Source organism: Hibiscus syriacus, unplaced genomic scaffold (assembly GCF_006381635.1).
Source record: "Hibiscus syriacus cultivar Baekdansim isolate YM2019G1 unplaced genomic scaffold, ASM638163v2 tig00116945_pilon, whole genome shotgun sequence".
Taxonomy (NCBI): domain Eukaryota; kingdom Viridiplantae; phylum Streptophyta; class Magnoliopsida; order Malvales; family Malvaceae; genus Hibiscus; species Hibiscus syriacus.
Genome location: NW_024063480.1, coordinates 143,350 through 159,875, shown reverse-complemented (window position 1 = coordinate 159,875; position 16,526 = coordinate 143,350). Strand labels below are relative to the sequence as shown.

At 33.0% G+C, this 16,526-nt stretch overlaps 1 protein-coding gene across 1 annotated transcript; it reads left to right on the top strand.

The window, feature by feature from the left end:
- The first annotated feature begins 11,668 nt into the window (after nt 1–11,668).
- Nucleotides 11,669–15,640, top strand: LOC120188499 (cocosin 1-like). The gene is made up of 4 exons (XM_039191909.1): nt 11,669–11,881; nt 12,012–12,621; nt 15,241–15,360; nt 15,440–15,640. The coding sequence occupies exons 1-4, from the start codon at nt 11,686–11,688 to the stop codon at nt 15,600–15,602; spliced, it is 1,089 nt and encodes a 362-aa protein (XP_039047840.1). The 5' UTR covers nt 11,669–11,685; the 3' UTR covers nt 15,603–15,640.
- The last annotated feature ends 886 nt before the right edge of the window (nt 15,641–16,526 follow it).

Below are 16,526 nucleotides of genomic sequence, written 5' to 3'. Positions count from 1 at the left end.
CATCTGGTCCAAGAGCACAAAATATGATATGAATGACTTTGGAGTTGAGCTGGAACATTCTTGTCTCTCCTTCACTCCACAATCTTGGATGAGTGAGAGGCTTGATGTATCCTTCTTCTCCGGCATTCCATGCTCCCATGTCACTTGCTTGAATGAAGTACATCATCATATTTTTCCAATAGGCATAGTTAGCCCCATTGAAGAAAAGAGGCTTGTTAACGGGCATCGAATTAAGATCGGAGTCGAAGTTTGAAGTAGAGGCCATTGATGACTTTGATTATCGATGTAACTCTTACCGAATCGACTCAAGAGGCGATTAAACCTTCAAATGAGTTAGGCTCTGATACCAATTGTTGAGTTAATCGATCGATGGAATCGGCTAAGAGGGGGTGAATTGGCAATAAAAATTTTGGTGAAAGCTTTTGCAGAAAATTGAAAGTAATTTCACAACTATTTACAATGGTTCGACTTTATCAACCAAAGTCTACGTCCACTACCTTAGCTATCCACACTCAGGATTTTCCAATAAATTCACTAATTTGTTCTTTCTTTTTAGGCCAAAGAGGTAACCTTACAATTCCCTCAAGAATATACCCCAATTCTTGAGAACACTCTTTTCTCAAAGAGAAGATTATAAATTTGTAAACTTACAAGAAAAACCTCACAAGGCAAATATGTTTGCACAATTCTAGAACAAAGAAATAACACTCAAGAATAAATACAATTGAGCACAATAAGTGTTCTTGAAAGAAAAATGAATATTGAAAGAAAAATAGGCTTGAAATGCTCAAACTTGAGGTTTGATGCTTTCTCTTTGATTCTCTCTTGATTCTAGTTACTTGATGTTTCTTTTTTGATCAATGGCTTCTAAGCTTGCTTAAATACACCTTGAATCACTTCTGAACGTTAGGGATCATTAATGAAGTTATTAGAGTCGTTTAAGTGTGAAAACAATTAATATTTCTGCTTGGAGCGTGGGGGGAATAGGTACCCCCTCATGGGGAATCGATTCCCTAAGTGTAAAATTCAAATATTTCGACCGTTGATGAGGGGGAATCGGTACCCCCTTGGGGGAATCGGTTCCCTCCGAGCGTACTGGAATTTCTCGGAGCCAAACCATTCAGGGGGAATCGGTTCCCTCTGAGCAATCTGGAATATTTGGCTTTGAAATGGTTCGAAATATTTTGTAAAATCGTTTTGAAATTATTTTAAGATTAAAACTTAATTTTACACTTGAATAAGGATTAAAAATGACATTTGAAAGATTTGAAGTAATATTTTGATATTCGAATAATTATATCGAATATACTTAGAAAATCTTTTTGGAAAATCTTAAAATTCATTTAACTTAATTTGTTATATCGAAATATCAAAATGTTTTCAACACAATTGGCAGCATGATTTTGATGATTTTTGAAATGGTAAAATCTCAATTTTAGTCATTGTAATTTATGGTATTTACAAATTAGTCCTTAAGCTTCAACTATAAATACCCTAGCTCATTTAGCTTCAAAACCATCCCAAATCATTCTAGCTTTCTCCCAATACTAGAGAATTTAGAGAGTTTCTTGAGAGTTTATTTTCTCCTTTTTATCATGAGAGAATTATCATTGTTTTCTCCTTGTTAGATTGAGAGAGGTTGTAATTCCTATTTTCTCATAGTGAATTTCTTCTACCGTTGCCCGTGGTTTTTACCCTATATTATTTAGGGGTTTTCCACGTAAATTTTGTGTCAACTTTATCTCTATTTTTTTATTTTCTCAAATTATCAGTTGCGATTTTGCTCTATTCGATAGTCGTCTTCTGCAACAGGAAATGCATACACCTGCAAGTTTCGAGAAAATGCATTGCATGTTCTGATAAAATAATGCCGAGACTCAGAAGATTATCTTGTCAGGCCATTAGCGGTTTATTTTTTAATTTAAATGAAAAATTATGATCAGTAAAAAATAATTATTGATTGATATTTGAATGAAGAAGAGAATGGATCATTATGAAAAAGAAGAAAAATAGTCAAGCTAATCGGTCATGATGGTGAGTGGTTCCCTTCCTTTTTTAGTCCTGTTGAGTTAATCGATTGATGGAAATGGCAAGGGGGGGTGAATTGGCAATTAAAATTTTGGTGGAAGCTTTTGCAGAAAATTAAAAATATTTGCACAACGATTTATAGTGGTTCGACTTTCTCAACCAAAGTCTACGTCCACTACCTTAGCTATCCACACTAAGGATTTTCCAACAAATTCACTAATTTGTTCTTTCTTTTGAGGACAAAGAGTAACCTTACAACTCCCTCAAGAATTATATCCCAAATTCTTGAGCACACTCTTTTTCAAAGAGAAATACACAAATTTGCAAACTTACAAGGAAAACCTCACAAGGTAAGATGTTTGTATAATTATAGAACAAGAAAGGAACACTCAAAAATAATTACAAATGAGCACAAATGGTGTTCTTGAAAGCAAAATGAATATTGAAAGGAAAATTGGCTTAATTTGCACAACTTGGTGTTTGATGCTTTCTCTCTTGTTTCTCTATGATTTCTTGTTGATCAAAGTCTTCAGAACTTGTTTAAATACTCCCTCAATTGATTCTAAACGTTGGAATGATTAGTGGAGTCAATGGAGCCGTTTAAGTGTGAAAACCATTAATACAACAGCTTGGAGCGTGGGGGAATCGGTTCCCCTCATAGGGAATCGGTTCCCTAAGTGTAAAATTCAAATATTTTGACCGTTAAACAGGGGGAATCGGTTCCCTCCGAGCATTCTATTTTTCTCGGAGCCAAACCATTCAGGGGGAATCGATACCCCCTTGGGGGGGAATCGGTTCCCTCTGGACATTCTGGAATTTTTGGCTTTGAAACGGTTCGAAATACTTTGTAAAATTATTTTGAAATAATTTTAAGATTAACTTAATTTTACACTTGAGTAAGGATTAAAAATGACTTTTGAAAGATTTGGAGTAATATTTTGATATTCGAATAATTATATCGAATATACTTAGAAAATCTTTTTGGAAAATCTTAAAATTCATTTATCTTAATTTGTTATATCAAAATATCAAAATGTTTTCAACAATCTCCCCCTTTTTGATATAACAAAACATTTTAGTAATTTTAAGATTTTGAAATCAAGTTTTGAAATTACTCCCCCTTACTCTAACACTTCTCCCCTTTAAACACTTTAACATTTCTCCCCCTTTTTGTTAAATCAAAAAGACCTTTAAAAGATTTTAAACAAGTTTTTGAAAAACAATTATCCAATTGATAACTAAATATAGCGTAAGCTGCTAAGATCATAATCAAGAGAAGGATTAGCCATTAGTTCCATAATTCAATATTCATAAACAATGTGAAATAACAAAAATTGGTCATAATGCAACTAATATGTAAATGATGCAAAAATAAACATTAAGCTCAAAATGAAAGTGAAAATTAAACCAAATATATAAGCATGTAAGTTCAAATATCCAATTATCCAACAAATTTAAACACCCAAAATAAAACAATCCATGAACATCAAAATATTTCACAATTAAAAGTTATAAGTTCGGGACGATAAACCCATTGACCCTAAGACCGAGTTTGATAAACAAATTACTAAGGAGACAACCATAAACCAATGTTTCTATATTCTTGGAAAGAACAATGTTTATGGAAACTCACTAAAGATGATCTGTGGCAGATTAATCTTCTTTTTATGTTGGATACAATATATCCACCATATATCTATGTTCCTAAGGGAGGAGTACCTACCTCCGGATAGTCTAAACCACCAAGAGATCAAATAATGAATGAATCTATCACGATGAGTTCTTAGGGTACTCTCACTATCCTTAGATTTATAGGGTGAATCCACAGTCTCTTTTTCATTAAACCTGAGTTATCTAGTCCAAAATGGGTAGCGATTGTGCCGGAGTCAATAAAAATGAATTGTCCTAAAAGATATGATCGAATTCCTATAGTTTCAGATTGACACTCGTTTTTGACACATACCACATTGGAATAGAAAAATGCGGACTAATTGATCATAAACCAAAGGTTTGAGTTTAAAGAGTTTATCAAACTTCTAGGATTTAAGAGTATGAAGATATTGGAAGTCCATATCTTCTATAGCTTGGATCGAAGGGATACACTCTTCCCAGATTTTGTATGACTCAAAACAAGTATGGTACATATGGTATAGATCTTGTCCACAACCAGGTACGTTGAAACAAGAGTTCATAATGGTCATATTTGGGTTATTTGAATTGGGTAGAGGAATAGGTCAATTTTGACTTGAGCTACTAGACAATATCCTAGGTCGTTTAGGATTTGACATGGTTTAAGAATCAGAATAGAATATGTAACCTACAAATTTAAACACATGTATGCAATATAATCAAACCCAAAACTCAAATGAGTCCTCAATATTTCAAGGTTCTCTAAATCGAATCCTAAAGGGCAATGTTTTGAAAAACTATTTGGAAAATAATGTTTGAAAATCATAATACGTATAGTTTTTATGAAAACATAATTGAATCAAAAACATCAATTAAAACAACAATTTTCTATTTTTTTTATTTCAAAATTTAAAGATAGTTTTGAAAAATTGAGTGTTTTTGACGAAATTGGTTGTAAAATCATCATATAACCAATGCCCAATGTAATGTTCATCTTAGAACTAATCAAAACTAGTCCTAAGTTCAAAAATCAATGAAATAAAGGATTTTGAAATATTACCTTTAAAATTTGGATTTTATGAGAATGTGATGTTGTTTGCAAGGATTAGAAGTTGAAGAACGATCTAATTCCGACTTGCATTTGATGATTTTGGTAAAAATGAGATTTAGATAGAAAGAGAGGATGAACGACGTTTAAGAAAGAATAGAGGTTTTGAGAGAATTGGTTTTCTGGTCGTGATATATCCAGAACCTGTGGGAGGTATCGATTCCCTCAAGGAGGGAATCTGTTCCTATTCAAAGGGCAAATCAGTTCCCTTATACAGGTATCGATTCCCTCTGCCAAATATTTAAAAAATCTGTATTTTAAACATCCAATAGTGCTAAATTAATTAATCCTGGTGGTATTGTCAACTCGTATTTCAAAAATTAACTATGTTCAAAAAATCAAATTTGTCATTAAACATCATTTGAACAAACAATTAATTTTCACTAATAATCATAAACTCCCCCTAACTAATAACAGAATGCAATAAAAATATTATTTTAAGCATTTTTCATTTATTCTTAAAAGTGCTAAAATTATTTTTAAACACTAAGTGAAGATAGGTCAGTTAAACCTAATTCTCTCCTAAGTGTCCAAAATCTTTCCTTATCTAAGGGTTTTGTAAAAATATCCACTAATTGGTGCAAAGTATCAACAAATTCTAGAACTACATCTTCCTTAGCGACATGGTCTCTAATGAAGTGATGTCTAATTTCAATGTGCTTAGTTCTAGAGTGTTGGATGGGATTTTTAGTGAGACAAATAGCACTAGTATTGTCACACTTAATAGGAATAGTACCTACTTCAATTCCATAATTAAAAAGTTTTGTTTCATCCATAAAACTTGTGCACAACAACTACCGGCTGAAATGTATTTCGCTTCAGTGGTAGATAATGCAACATAATTTTGTTTCTTTGAAAACCAAGAAATCAACATATTTCCAAGGAATTGGCAAGTACCGGAGGTGTTTTTCCTCTCTAATTTGCATCCTCCATAATCCGCATCAAAAAAAAACATGCAAGCTAAAGATAAAGTCTCTAGGATACCAAAGTCCTAAACTAGGAGTGTCTTTAAGGTATCTAAAGATTCTCTTAACAGCTAGTAAATGTGATTCCTTAGGGCATGATTGAAATCTAGCACATAAGCAGACACTAAACATAATGTCCGATCTACTTACAGTTAGATAAAGTAAAGATCCAATCATTGACCTATATAATTTAACAACTACAATTTACCTTCTTCATCTAAGTCAAGCTTTGTAGAAGAGCTCATTGGAGTGTCATGAGGTTTGCCATTTTCCAGTCCAAACTTTTTGAGCATATCTTTGACGTACTTAGCTTGATTGATGAAGATGTCATCTTTTCTTTGCTTGATTTGGAGTCCCAAGAAAAATGAGAGCTCAGCCATCATGCTCATCTCGAATTCACTTTGCATTAGCTTAGAAAATTCTTGGCAAAAAACATCATTAGTAGAACCAAATATTATATCATCAACATAAATTTGAACTACTAATAAATCTTTACCTTTATGCTTTAAAAATAATGTAGTGTCAACCTTCCCTTTTGAAAAACCTTTTTCAATTAAAAAGTTTGACAATCTTTCATACCAAGCTCTTAGAGCTTGTTTTAAACCATAAAGTGCTTTGTCAATTTAAGAATATGATTTGGAAATTTTGAATCTTCAAAACCTGGAGGTTGTTTCACATACACTTCTTCTTTTATAAAACCATTTAAAAATGCACTTTTAACATCCATTTGATATAATTTAAATTCATGAAAACATGCAAATGCTAATAACATTCTAATTGCTTCATCCTAGCTACGGGAGTGTATGTTTCATCATAGTCTATGCCCTCTTCTTGAGTATACCCTTGAGCAACAAGTCTAGCCTTGTTTCTCACTATATTACCACTCTCATCAAGCTTATTCCTAAATACCCATCTAGTACCTACAGTAGATTTATTACTAGGCCTTTCAACTAATGTCCAAACTTTACTTCTCTCAAATTGATTTAACTCTTTTGCATAGCCATAATCTAATGTTAATCATTTAATGCTTCTTTAATATTCTTAGGCTCCATGCATGAGATAAATGCAACATAATTACAAATATTTCTAAGAGAAGATCGAGTTATTACCCCTTTGGATGGATCACCTATGATTTCACCATCCTTGATATAGTTGTACTCTCTTGGATAAGATACTTCCCTTTCTTCAATGGTTGGATTCTCGAGAGGATCATGGGTTACCACATCTTTTGTTTCTTCCTTTGATGATGGTTCTCCAACGTCATGTCTAACTTTATTTGTATTTATAATACCTACATCATCATTCACACAATAATCCTTCCTCGGAAGGGATTATCATCGAAAACAACATGTATAGACTCTTCTACAACTAAAGTTTTTTTATTAAATACTCGATAAGCTTTAGAATTTAAGGAATAACCTAGAAAAATTCCTTTATCACTTTTAGCATCAAATTTGCCAATGTTTTCTTTACCGTTGTTCAAAACAAAACATTTACATCTAAAAGGATGAAAATAGCTAATGTTAGGCTTTTTATTTTTGAAAATTTCATATGGAGTTTTCTTTAAAATTGGCCTAATCATTGCTCGATTGACAACATAACAAGCGGTATTTGTGGCTTCCGCCCAAAAATATTTTGGCAAATTATTTTCACAAAGCATGGTTCTAGCCATTTCTTCTAAAGTTTGATTTTTCCTCTCAACAACTCCATTTTGTTGAGAGGTTCTAGGTGCTGAAAAATTATGGCTAATACCATTAGAATTACAAAACTCAATAAATCCAAGATTTTCAAATTCAGTGCCATGATCACTCCTAACACTAGTTATAGAGTAACCTTTTTCATTTTGGATTATTTTTGAAAATGTGATGAAATGTTCTAATGCTTCATCTTTAATAATTAAAAATAGAACCCAAGTATATCTAGAATAGTCATCTACCAAGACAAATGCATATTGTTTTCCACCCAAGCTAGTAGTCCTAGTTGGCCCAAAAAGATCTACACGGATCAATTGTAATACTATACTAGTTGATACGTCAGTAATGGATTTAAAAGAAACTCGCTTTTGTTTTCCTTTAGCACAAGCATCACAGATTGTATCATTATCAAATTTTAGTTTAGGCAGCCCTCAAACCAATTCTCCTTGAACTAACCGTTGCAAAACACTTATACTAGCATGTCTTAGTCTCCTATGCCATAACAAATTATCATGCTCATCCCTAGCAACTAGGCACAAAATAGTCATATCAATAAAATCTAAATGCATCATGTATATATCCCTATTTTATGACCAACAAGCATAATCGAAAATAGATGCAATATCAATCAATTTTGCAATCATTTAAAATAAAACATTGTATCTTTTATCAAATTTATTTTTCAAAAGATTATGCTTTTAATCCATTCACATATAAAACATTATGCAATGTTGATTATAGAGATTAAGAGCACATGCATAAAGTTTTTGAAAATGTTATGCATTAAAACTTTATAATATTTAAACAAAAATCTATGCATAAACATTAAGAAAAATTTCAGGTCAAAATTTTGCGAAACCAAAGTTCTTGAAAAATCGATATCAATTGTTAAAGAGATATCAATTACATTTTAAAAACAATTTTGACCAAAAAATAATATGATGAACTAGAGTTTATAAAACATTACCAAAAATTACCATGTTCATCATACAATATTTTTTTTAACATACATGAGATAAAACATAATTCAACATTTTAAAACCTCATGCATGCATAAACTAAATGAGCAACCAAATAATAAAAACATTAAGTTTAGAGGTTACCCATTCCCTTTTTATGTGTGGCTAGAGCATCTTGAATATCATCATCTTTATCACCATTGCTCTCACACACCTACAAGAGACATTTAAGTAGATTTTGGTATCCAAATTACTTTGGATCCTTGAACATTAGTTTCAATGCCTCTTGTTCCTTTTGGAACCCATACTTGTCTAATTTTAAATCGTTTTCCTTTCTTTAAAGGACAAGTATGTTCCTTATGACCATGATAATGAGAATGTGAACATATTGTCATTATTGAACTAGATGAATTATTTAGAATGATCTCTTTTTCTCTTGTTAAAACATTCAAGCTTATCTTTCAAATTGAAATTTTCTTTTTTCAATACTTTCAAATTTCATTTTTACGAGTTCTAAATCCTTCTTCAAGATTTCATTTTGATTTTCAAAATCCATTTTCATTTCTAGAAGAAGTTTGTTTAATTTGAAATTTTTTTTAAAGTTTTCAGATTTTATTTTTGAAAGCTCTAACTCCTTTCTCAACATTTCATTTTGATTTTCCAAGTCTGTTTTAGCTTTAAAAAGAAGATCATTTTTAGCAATAAATTTAGAAATCAATTTATTGTATTTGGAGTTCATGGTCTCAAACTCCGAAAATAATTTATCATAAGCATCTTGTAACTCATTAAAAGATTTTGAATTTGATATATATGAGTTAGAAGATACCTTTGGCTCTGTGAGAGCTAATAGAGACATCACTTTTATTGGTTTTCTTCTTCCTTGTCTCTATAGATCTCCTCAAGCTTATCCCACATTTCCTTGGCACTTGAACAAGAAGAAACTCCTTTATATACATTAGGATCAATTGCACAACACAACATGTGCATAGCCTATGAGTTTTGTTGAGCTTCATTCCGTTCTTGAACACCCCACTTCTTTGCCTTCTTAATAGGAGAGGAATATCCTTTGATTATCATCCAAGCTTCCATATCAAATGCTTTGATGAATATCATCATACACCTCTTCCAATGACGATAATTTGTTCCATTGAAGTGTGGAGGCACATCAATAGGTATGGATTCTTCCATGGAGAATGAACCGGAAGTAGACGCCATCTTTATCGATTTAACTCTTCCCGGATCGACTCAAGAGGTGATTAAACCTTCAAATGAGTGAGACTCTGATACCAATTATTGAGTTAATCGATTGATGGAAATGGCCAAGAGGGGGTGAATTAGCAATTAAACTTTTGGTGGAAGCTTTTGCAGAAAATTGAAAATATTTGCACAACGATTTAGAGTGGTTCGACTTTCTCAACCAAAGTCTACATCCACTACCTTAGCTATCCACACTAAGGATTTTCCAACAAATTCACTAATTTGTTCTTTCTTTTGAGGATAAAGAGTAACCTTACAACTCTCTCAAGAATTATACCCCAAATTCTTGAGCACACTCTTTTTCAAAGAGAAATACACAAATTTGCAAACTTTCAAGGAAAACCTCACAAGGTAAGATGTTTGCACAATTCTAGAACAAGAAAAGAACACTCAAAAATAATTACAAATGAGCAAAAATGGTGTTCTTGAAAGCAAAATGAATATTGAAAGGAAAATTGGCTTGATTTGCACAAACTTGGTGTTTGATTTCCAAAATGGAGCCGTTTAAGTGTGAAAACCATTAATACAACAGCTTGGAGCGTGGGGGGAATCGGTTCCCCTCATAGGGAATCGGTTCCCTAAGTGTAAAATTCAAATATTTTGACCATTAAACAGGGGGGAATCAGTACCCCCTGGGGGGAATCGGTTCCTCCGAGCATTCTATTCTTCTTGGAGCCAAACCATTCAGGGGGAATCGGTACCCCCTTGGGTGGGGGAATCGGTTCACTCTGGACATTCTGGAATTTTTGGCTTTGAAACGGTTCAAAATACTTTGTAAAATTATTTTGAAATAATTTTAAGATTAAAACTTAATTTTACACTGGAGTAAGGATTAAAAATGACTTTTGAAAGATTTGGAGTAATATTTTGATATTCGAATAATTATATCGAATATACTTAGAAAATCTTTTTGGAAAATCTTAAAATTCATTTATCTTAATTTGTTATATCGAAATATCAAAATGTTTTCAACAAGTCCTAATTGAAAATATTTATAATGAATTTTAGCGTGTGTCATAAATAATGTTATTATGACTATTTATAAGCTAATAGGTTAGACGAATTTAATCATCATCTTTAAATTTTGTTTTGACGCATCATGTGGACCAATAAGAGATATTTTCTATGCATTATGGTTAACTAGAAGCTTTTATTCAATATTGTAGACTAATCAAACATTCGAAAGTTTCCAAAGATAATCTGTGAAGATATAACAAATAATTTACGAGTTGAGTGCTATTAAATATGGATAATAAAAGTCTTATGTCTTCATTATTTAAGTTTAAAATAATAAAGATTTATTAAATATTTAATTTTAAAATTTGAAATTGATGAAAGCCTAATTTTACTTAATTTAAATTAATATAGACTAATTATGTCCTCTATAATCATACAAATGGACAGGAACAACTTAATCCTTTCCTTTTTCTTAAATTGGATTTCTTATTAATAATATTGTGAAAAATATATTTTAAAAGTATTTGATAAAGTAATATTTAAATATATTTTATAAATTTTAATTATTTGAAATAATTGTAGTAAAAAATTGAGCATCAAAATCTAAGATACTAAAATCTTTAGGGTAAACTACACGTTTAGTATTCCAATTATCACTTTTGTTTTGTTTTAGTCATTCAACTATAATTTTTCAAAATCATTTCTATCGTTACGTTTTGATTTTATTTTGGTCACTGCCATTACAAAAATAATTTAACTGTTGGTGTGACATTTTATATTTTTTTCAATGATAACGAGTTATTACCTTATAGTGACACGTCAGTATCACTATTAATTTTTTAACGACAGATGATCAAAATGAAACGTTATATATGATTTTTTAAAAAAAGTTAGATGGCCAAAACAGGAAAAAAGTGATAGTTGTAGTACAAAGTAGGTTACCCAATTTTTTTTAAAAAATTTTATACACCACGTTTCTTAATAAATTTATCTCAAGGATGCTATAAATTTGTCTCTTCCTTGTGTTTGTCACATAGATAATAATAGTATCATTGATTTGCATAAGGAAAGTGCAAGATAAAAACAAAATGAACATGGAGCTATCTCCCAAGTTTCCGGTAACTTTCAACGAGACCGAAGGTGGTGGATACTACAACTGGGCCGCTGCCGACTCTCCTGTGCTCGGCGAAGTCAAAGTTGCAGCTGGTAAGCTTGTATTGAAGCCACGGGGCTTTGGTCTTCCACACTATTCGGACTGCCACAAAATAGGTTATGTTCTTGAAGGTGAGTCTTTTGAGTTTTCTATTTAGCCTTGCATGTCTATGAATTCATTCAAAACATGATTTCTTGATGATGATTTTTAGGGATGGACTGTCAGTCTTGCGTCGGTCATGATAATATCGATTTGTGTTAGGTGTGTGTGGAGTTGGATTAACGATGCCAGGAAACACAAAAGAGACGATGAGTTTCATTGGAATTAAGAAAGGGGACGTTATCCCAATTCCATATGCATCAGTTTCATGGTGGTACAATTATGGAGATTCTGATGTGATTATAGTGTTCTTAGCTGATGCTACCAATGCTTATATTGCCGGTGAAATCACCTATTTCTTGTTAACCGGACCTCTGGGATTCATAGCAGCTTTCTCACCTGAATTCATTGCCAGAACTTACCAAATCAGTGTTCAAAAGGCTGAAAAACTAGCACGTAGTCAAAAGGGGGTCTTTCTGCTCAAGCTCGATGAAGAACAAGCTGAAACTATCCCCGAACCGACCAAGGAGCTCGGAAACATTTGGACCCGAAACATCGAAGCTTTGTCTCCCGACGTTGAAGTCGACAACGGTGGCAAATCCACCACCTTAAAGGGTACTCAATTTCCTCTACTTGAACAAGTGGGGCTTTCTGTCACTCGTTTAGTACTTGCACCCAAAGCCACAAGGGCACCATCCTACGCATCTCATCCACAGATGTTCTACGTTGCTAAAGGAACCGATAAAGTACAGATTGTGAGTCTCCAAGGCAGATGTAGATGCTCATTTTGTCCGGGGCGTCTTTTGAATTTATATGCATATCATTTTCTATTATTTTCTTTTTCGGTTGTTATCGGGTCTATAGGTTGATATTAGTCGAAATTATTAGTAATATGTGTCGTAGGGGTCACGCATTTTGTATTTGTAATGCATACGAGTATGATGAGTACGTATAAATATTGTCCTACTCATATATAAATATATAATAAATAAATAAGTAATAATTAATGTTTATTTTTTGTGTTACAGTCCATTTTACAACAGATTGGATCAGACTGGCCCAACAAGTAGGCCCAAACATTCCGCAGTCCAGGCCGATGTGTAAAAAACCCTAAAACTCATTAGGGTTTCTAGCTTCTGGTTATCAGCCGCCGCATGCCCTGGACCGTTGGATCTGTATCTCATCCAACGGTCCATATCAAAGGACCTCTAGGGTTTCATAACCCTTCAGGTGCCGCCAGAAGCCTCCACCGTTAAATCGGAGGTGATCCAACGGCTCCCAATGCACTCAGAACTTCAAGACGTGCGAACCAACCAAGTGCTACCCACGTGAAGTCCCTCGAGGTTGTTCCCCATCACCCGTGCCCAGGCAGCTGAAGCCCCGTGACCAGCTCACACCTGTGACCTGCAAGCACACCAAGCAAGGAGCAGAACGAAAGGCACAGAAAACAGAAAGAAAAAAAATCAACTAGATATAGCAGTGAAAATGAAATCGAGGGGGGAAACCATAAAACCAAGAACGGAATGAAAAACGGGAGATATCAACCATCAAGGAAAAATCCACCACCAGAGTCTAAAACCCATTAGCAAATCGAGAACCAAAAAAAATCATCCCTCAACAGCAAAGCATTCCAATCAACCATCAGTGATCAAAGGAACCAAAAATAAAATGTGAAATACCCAGATAGTCATTTAAACAGCCAGAGAGCAAAACGAAAGTAAAAGAAACTTACCCTCTCGATCCAGTAGCTTCGTCGCCTTGGCTAGGAATCCATACCTCGTCTGTGAGAAGGTAAAACCCTCTGTCTCCAGTTGATTTCGAGTCGTGCATGTCAGTTTTAGGCCTGTGGCTTCAGGGATTTGAGGGATCTGGTGTTGGGTACGAGCGAAGTGGAATATAATAGGGGTCTCGAAGTAGTTTGGGGTTAAGTTTTCAGGCTAGGGATGGGTTTTAGGTGGTTTCTATTTAGGTTAGTCACCGAGACTTATTCGTCGGAGTCGTTGCTACGGCGGGGGCCGAGGTTTCGCTTAAGCTAAGGTCGAGAGAGAGGGGGAGAGGAAGGAGAGGGGCGAGGCTCTTCTATTTGGTTTAGGCTGAGGGAGAAATGAATTTAGGGTTCAAAAATTACCCTAGTATCCCATGTGTTAATACGTCAAAACGACGTAGCTTTGGGGCAGTGTTGAAACGGTTGCGTTTTTTGGGGTGGGAACTGTCTGTGTTTTGAGATGATTGGGGGTAACCACGCATAAGGTCCAGTGGGTTAGACCTATTCCATTTTGGTCCCTAAATCAAGCTTTTTTGGAATTTTAATTTTACCTCCTAATTTTCAGCGCGTTCCGTTTTGGTCCAGTATCATGTTATGGTTATTTTCGCACTGTTTTACTTTGGATATGTAATTTAAGAAGCTTTCAGTTTAGTCTCCATTGGTTGTATTATGTTGTATTAGATGGAAACGATTTTGTGTGAAAAGAGCATGATTTTGTATGAAAAGAGCCTGTTGTTTGTGTTCTTTACATTTTCACCCCTTTGTTTAGTATTTTATCCATGTTCGTAAGTTTAATTTATATTTATTTTAAATGTATGCATGTATATAGTATTCCGAGCATGTTGTTAGTATGTATATATTTAGGTGTAACGTTTAAAGCATGTTAGCCTCGTTTGCATGACTTAACCTAAACACATAATTGGATTAAGGGTAATACCCTTTTAATTTAAAACTGTCGGAATGGCTTTTCTTAACTTACAGAAAAGTTGTTCTTGATGATTTTAAATTACAAGTGTATCCCAACAGTGTCACCAAAAGAATTTATTAATCACTTTAAAATTTGAGAATGAAAGAAAAAGAAATATTCGGCTATTTAAATTATTTGAGAAAAGATCGTTATCGAATATCATTTGTCTTTCTAATGACTTGGTAATTTTAAATTAACATATCTTGTTGCTTTTCAATGTTACGAATTTGCACTTTTATTGTTTAAAGGGATCATTAATTAAATTAAACTCGAACTTGTGAAATTCGTTGCAAAGACATTAATTAATCGACTAGGTACCGATTTAGGGCGTTGTGGGGGTGCTAATCCTTCCCCACACGTAACCGACTCCCGAACTTGGATTTTGGTAACGTAGACCGTAAATTTGTCATTTTAATTAAAATTAATTCTTATTTAAAATGACAACGTTTTTGGGTGCCCAATCACACCCTTATCAAAGATTGGTGGCGACTCCTCGAACCATATGTTTTTATCGTAAAAGGATTTCCAAATTTTCGAAACGATAGATTTTTCTAAAAATAACATTGTTTTTAATTAAAAATTCAATTGAAAAATAATTAAAAATGACGTGGTTTTTAAAATCTCGCCCCCACACCGGTTAAAAATCGTTTCGACGGCATACTTGTACTCGACACCAAAGTCGAGACCGGCCAATTATTTGTGGTGCCGAAATTGTTCATGGTTACTATATCAGCCGAGGAAGAAGGCATAGAATTGGTCTCGGTTGTAACATCTTCAAGGTGACCGCAGCTACTTAATTTTCTTCATATATATTGTTGATATGTATGTATGATTAATCAATTGTCAATTGATTTGCAGAGCCCTGATAGGAGAATTGGGAAGTAAAAGGTCCGTTTTGAATACGGTTCCCTCGGTTGTGCAAGTCAGCCTTAATGTGACCGGAGAGCTAACTCAATATTTCAGGCAGAAGATGGAGATCGGCACCGTTATTGTCCCTGCTATGAACTTGCACCCTTCTTAAAAGCCGACGACGATAACTTATGGTTGTGCAATTTGGGTTTCAATAAAAATGCATTATATGTTTAGAATAAAGCGGTTTAAACCTTTATTTATTTTTATTTTAATCCCGTTGAATATTAAATCATAAATGAAAAGGTAACACTTATGCATTATATTTTATTAACATAAAATTCTTGTATTCTATGCTATTTCTTTTTATATTATATTCCCTTCTAAAATGAAAGTTTTATAGTTTCATTTATGTATCATATGTTGTTATAGTTATCATTCTCCGACATCTTTTTCAATAACTTAGAATATTAATGACATTTCATTATCTCTTATCGCTCTATCAATTTAGATTTTACTTAAATCACTTTAAAACTTAAAATCCTAACCAATATAATATATAATATCTACCATCCAATCAACATAGAATCATGATATATAATTTGCTTCCACCTTCTCTACTTCTTCATTATTGGAATTTAAAAGAAAATATTTCATCATCGAGAAATAAATACATTTAGTACTTTTAATACAATATTTTAAATATTTATAGCAAATATAATTAATGAATTTTAGTAGTGAATCTATAAATATTTTTTAGGGTGGACACACATATTTCAGTAACACAAATCTTTTTAATGTATTGAATATAAATAAAATTTTAAGTATATACCCTTGAATAAAATTGGACACTATTAACAAAATGAACTAATAATTAAAAAAATTTAAATTTTAAAGTGGAAATATGATACATATGGATGACCTCTATATTTGGTAGATTGGATAACATATTAAATGATGAGTAATTCGGGTGACTACAACATCAAAATCAAATAGCCCTTATTTCACATATTTTAAAATGTTATAAGATTCACTGACTTACAATAAAAAGGCTTAGGGTTAGGCCTAGTTTCAGTTGGTCCCATTATGCCGTATC

What these genes read in the sequence shown, in the direction of transcription:
- LOC120188499 (XM_039191909.1), top strand. Translation starts at nt 11,686, where the DNA reads ATGAACATGGAGCTATCTCCCAAGTTTCCGGTAACTTTCAACGAGACC. An exon ending in AATAGGTTATGTTCTTGAAG is followed by an intron (nt 11,882 to 12,011) that starts GTGAGTCTTTTG and finishes GATTTGTGTTAG; the next exon opens with GTGTGTGTGGAGTTGGATTA. An exon ending in TCGGTTGTAACATCTTCAAG is followed by an intron (nt 15,361 to 15,439) that starts GTGACCGCAGCT and finishes ATTGATTTGCAG; the next exon opens with AGCCCTGATAGGAGAATTGG.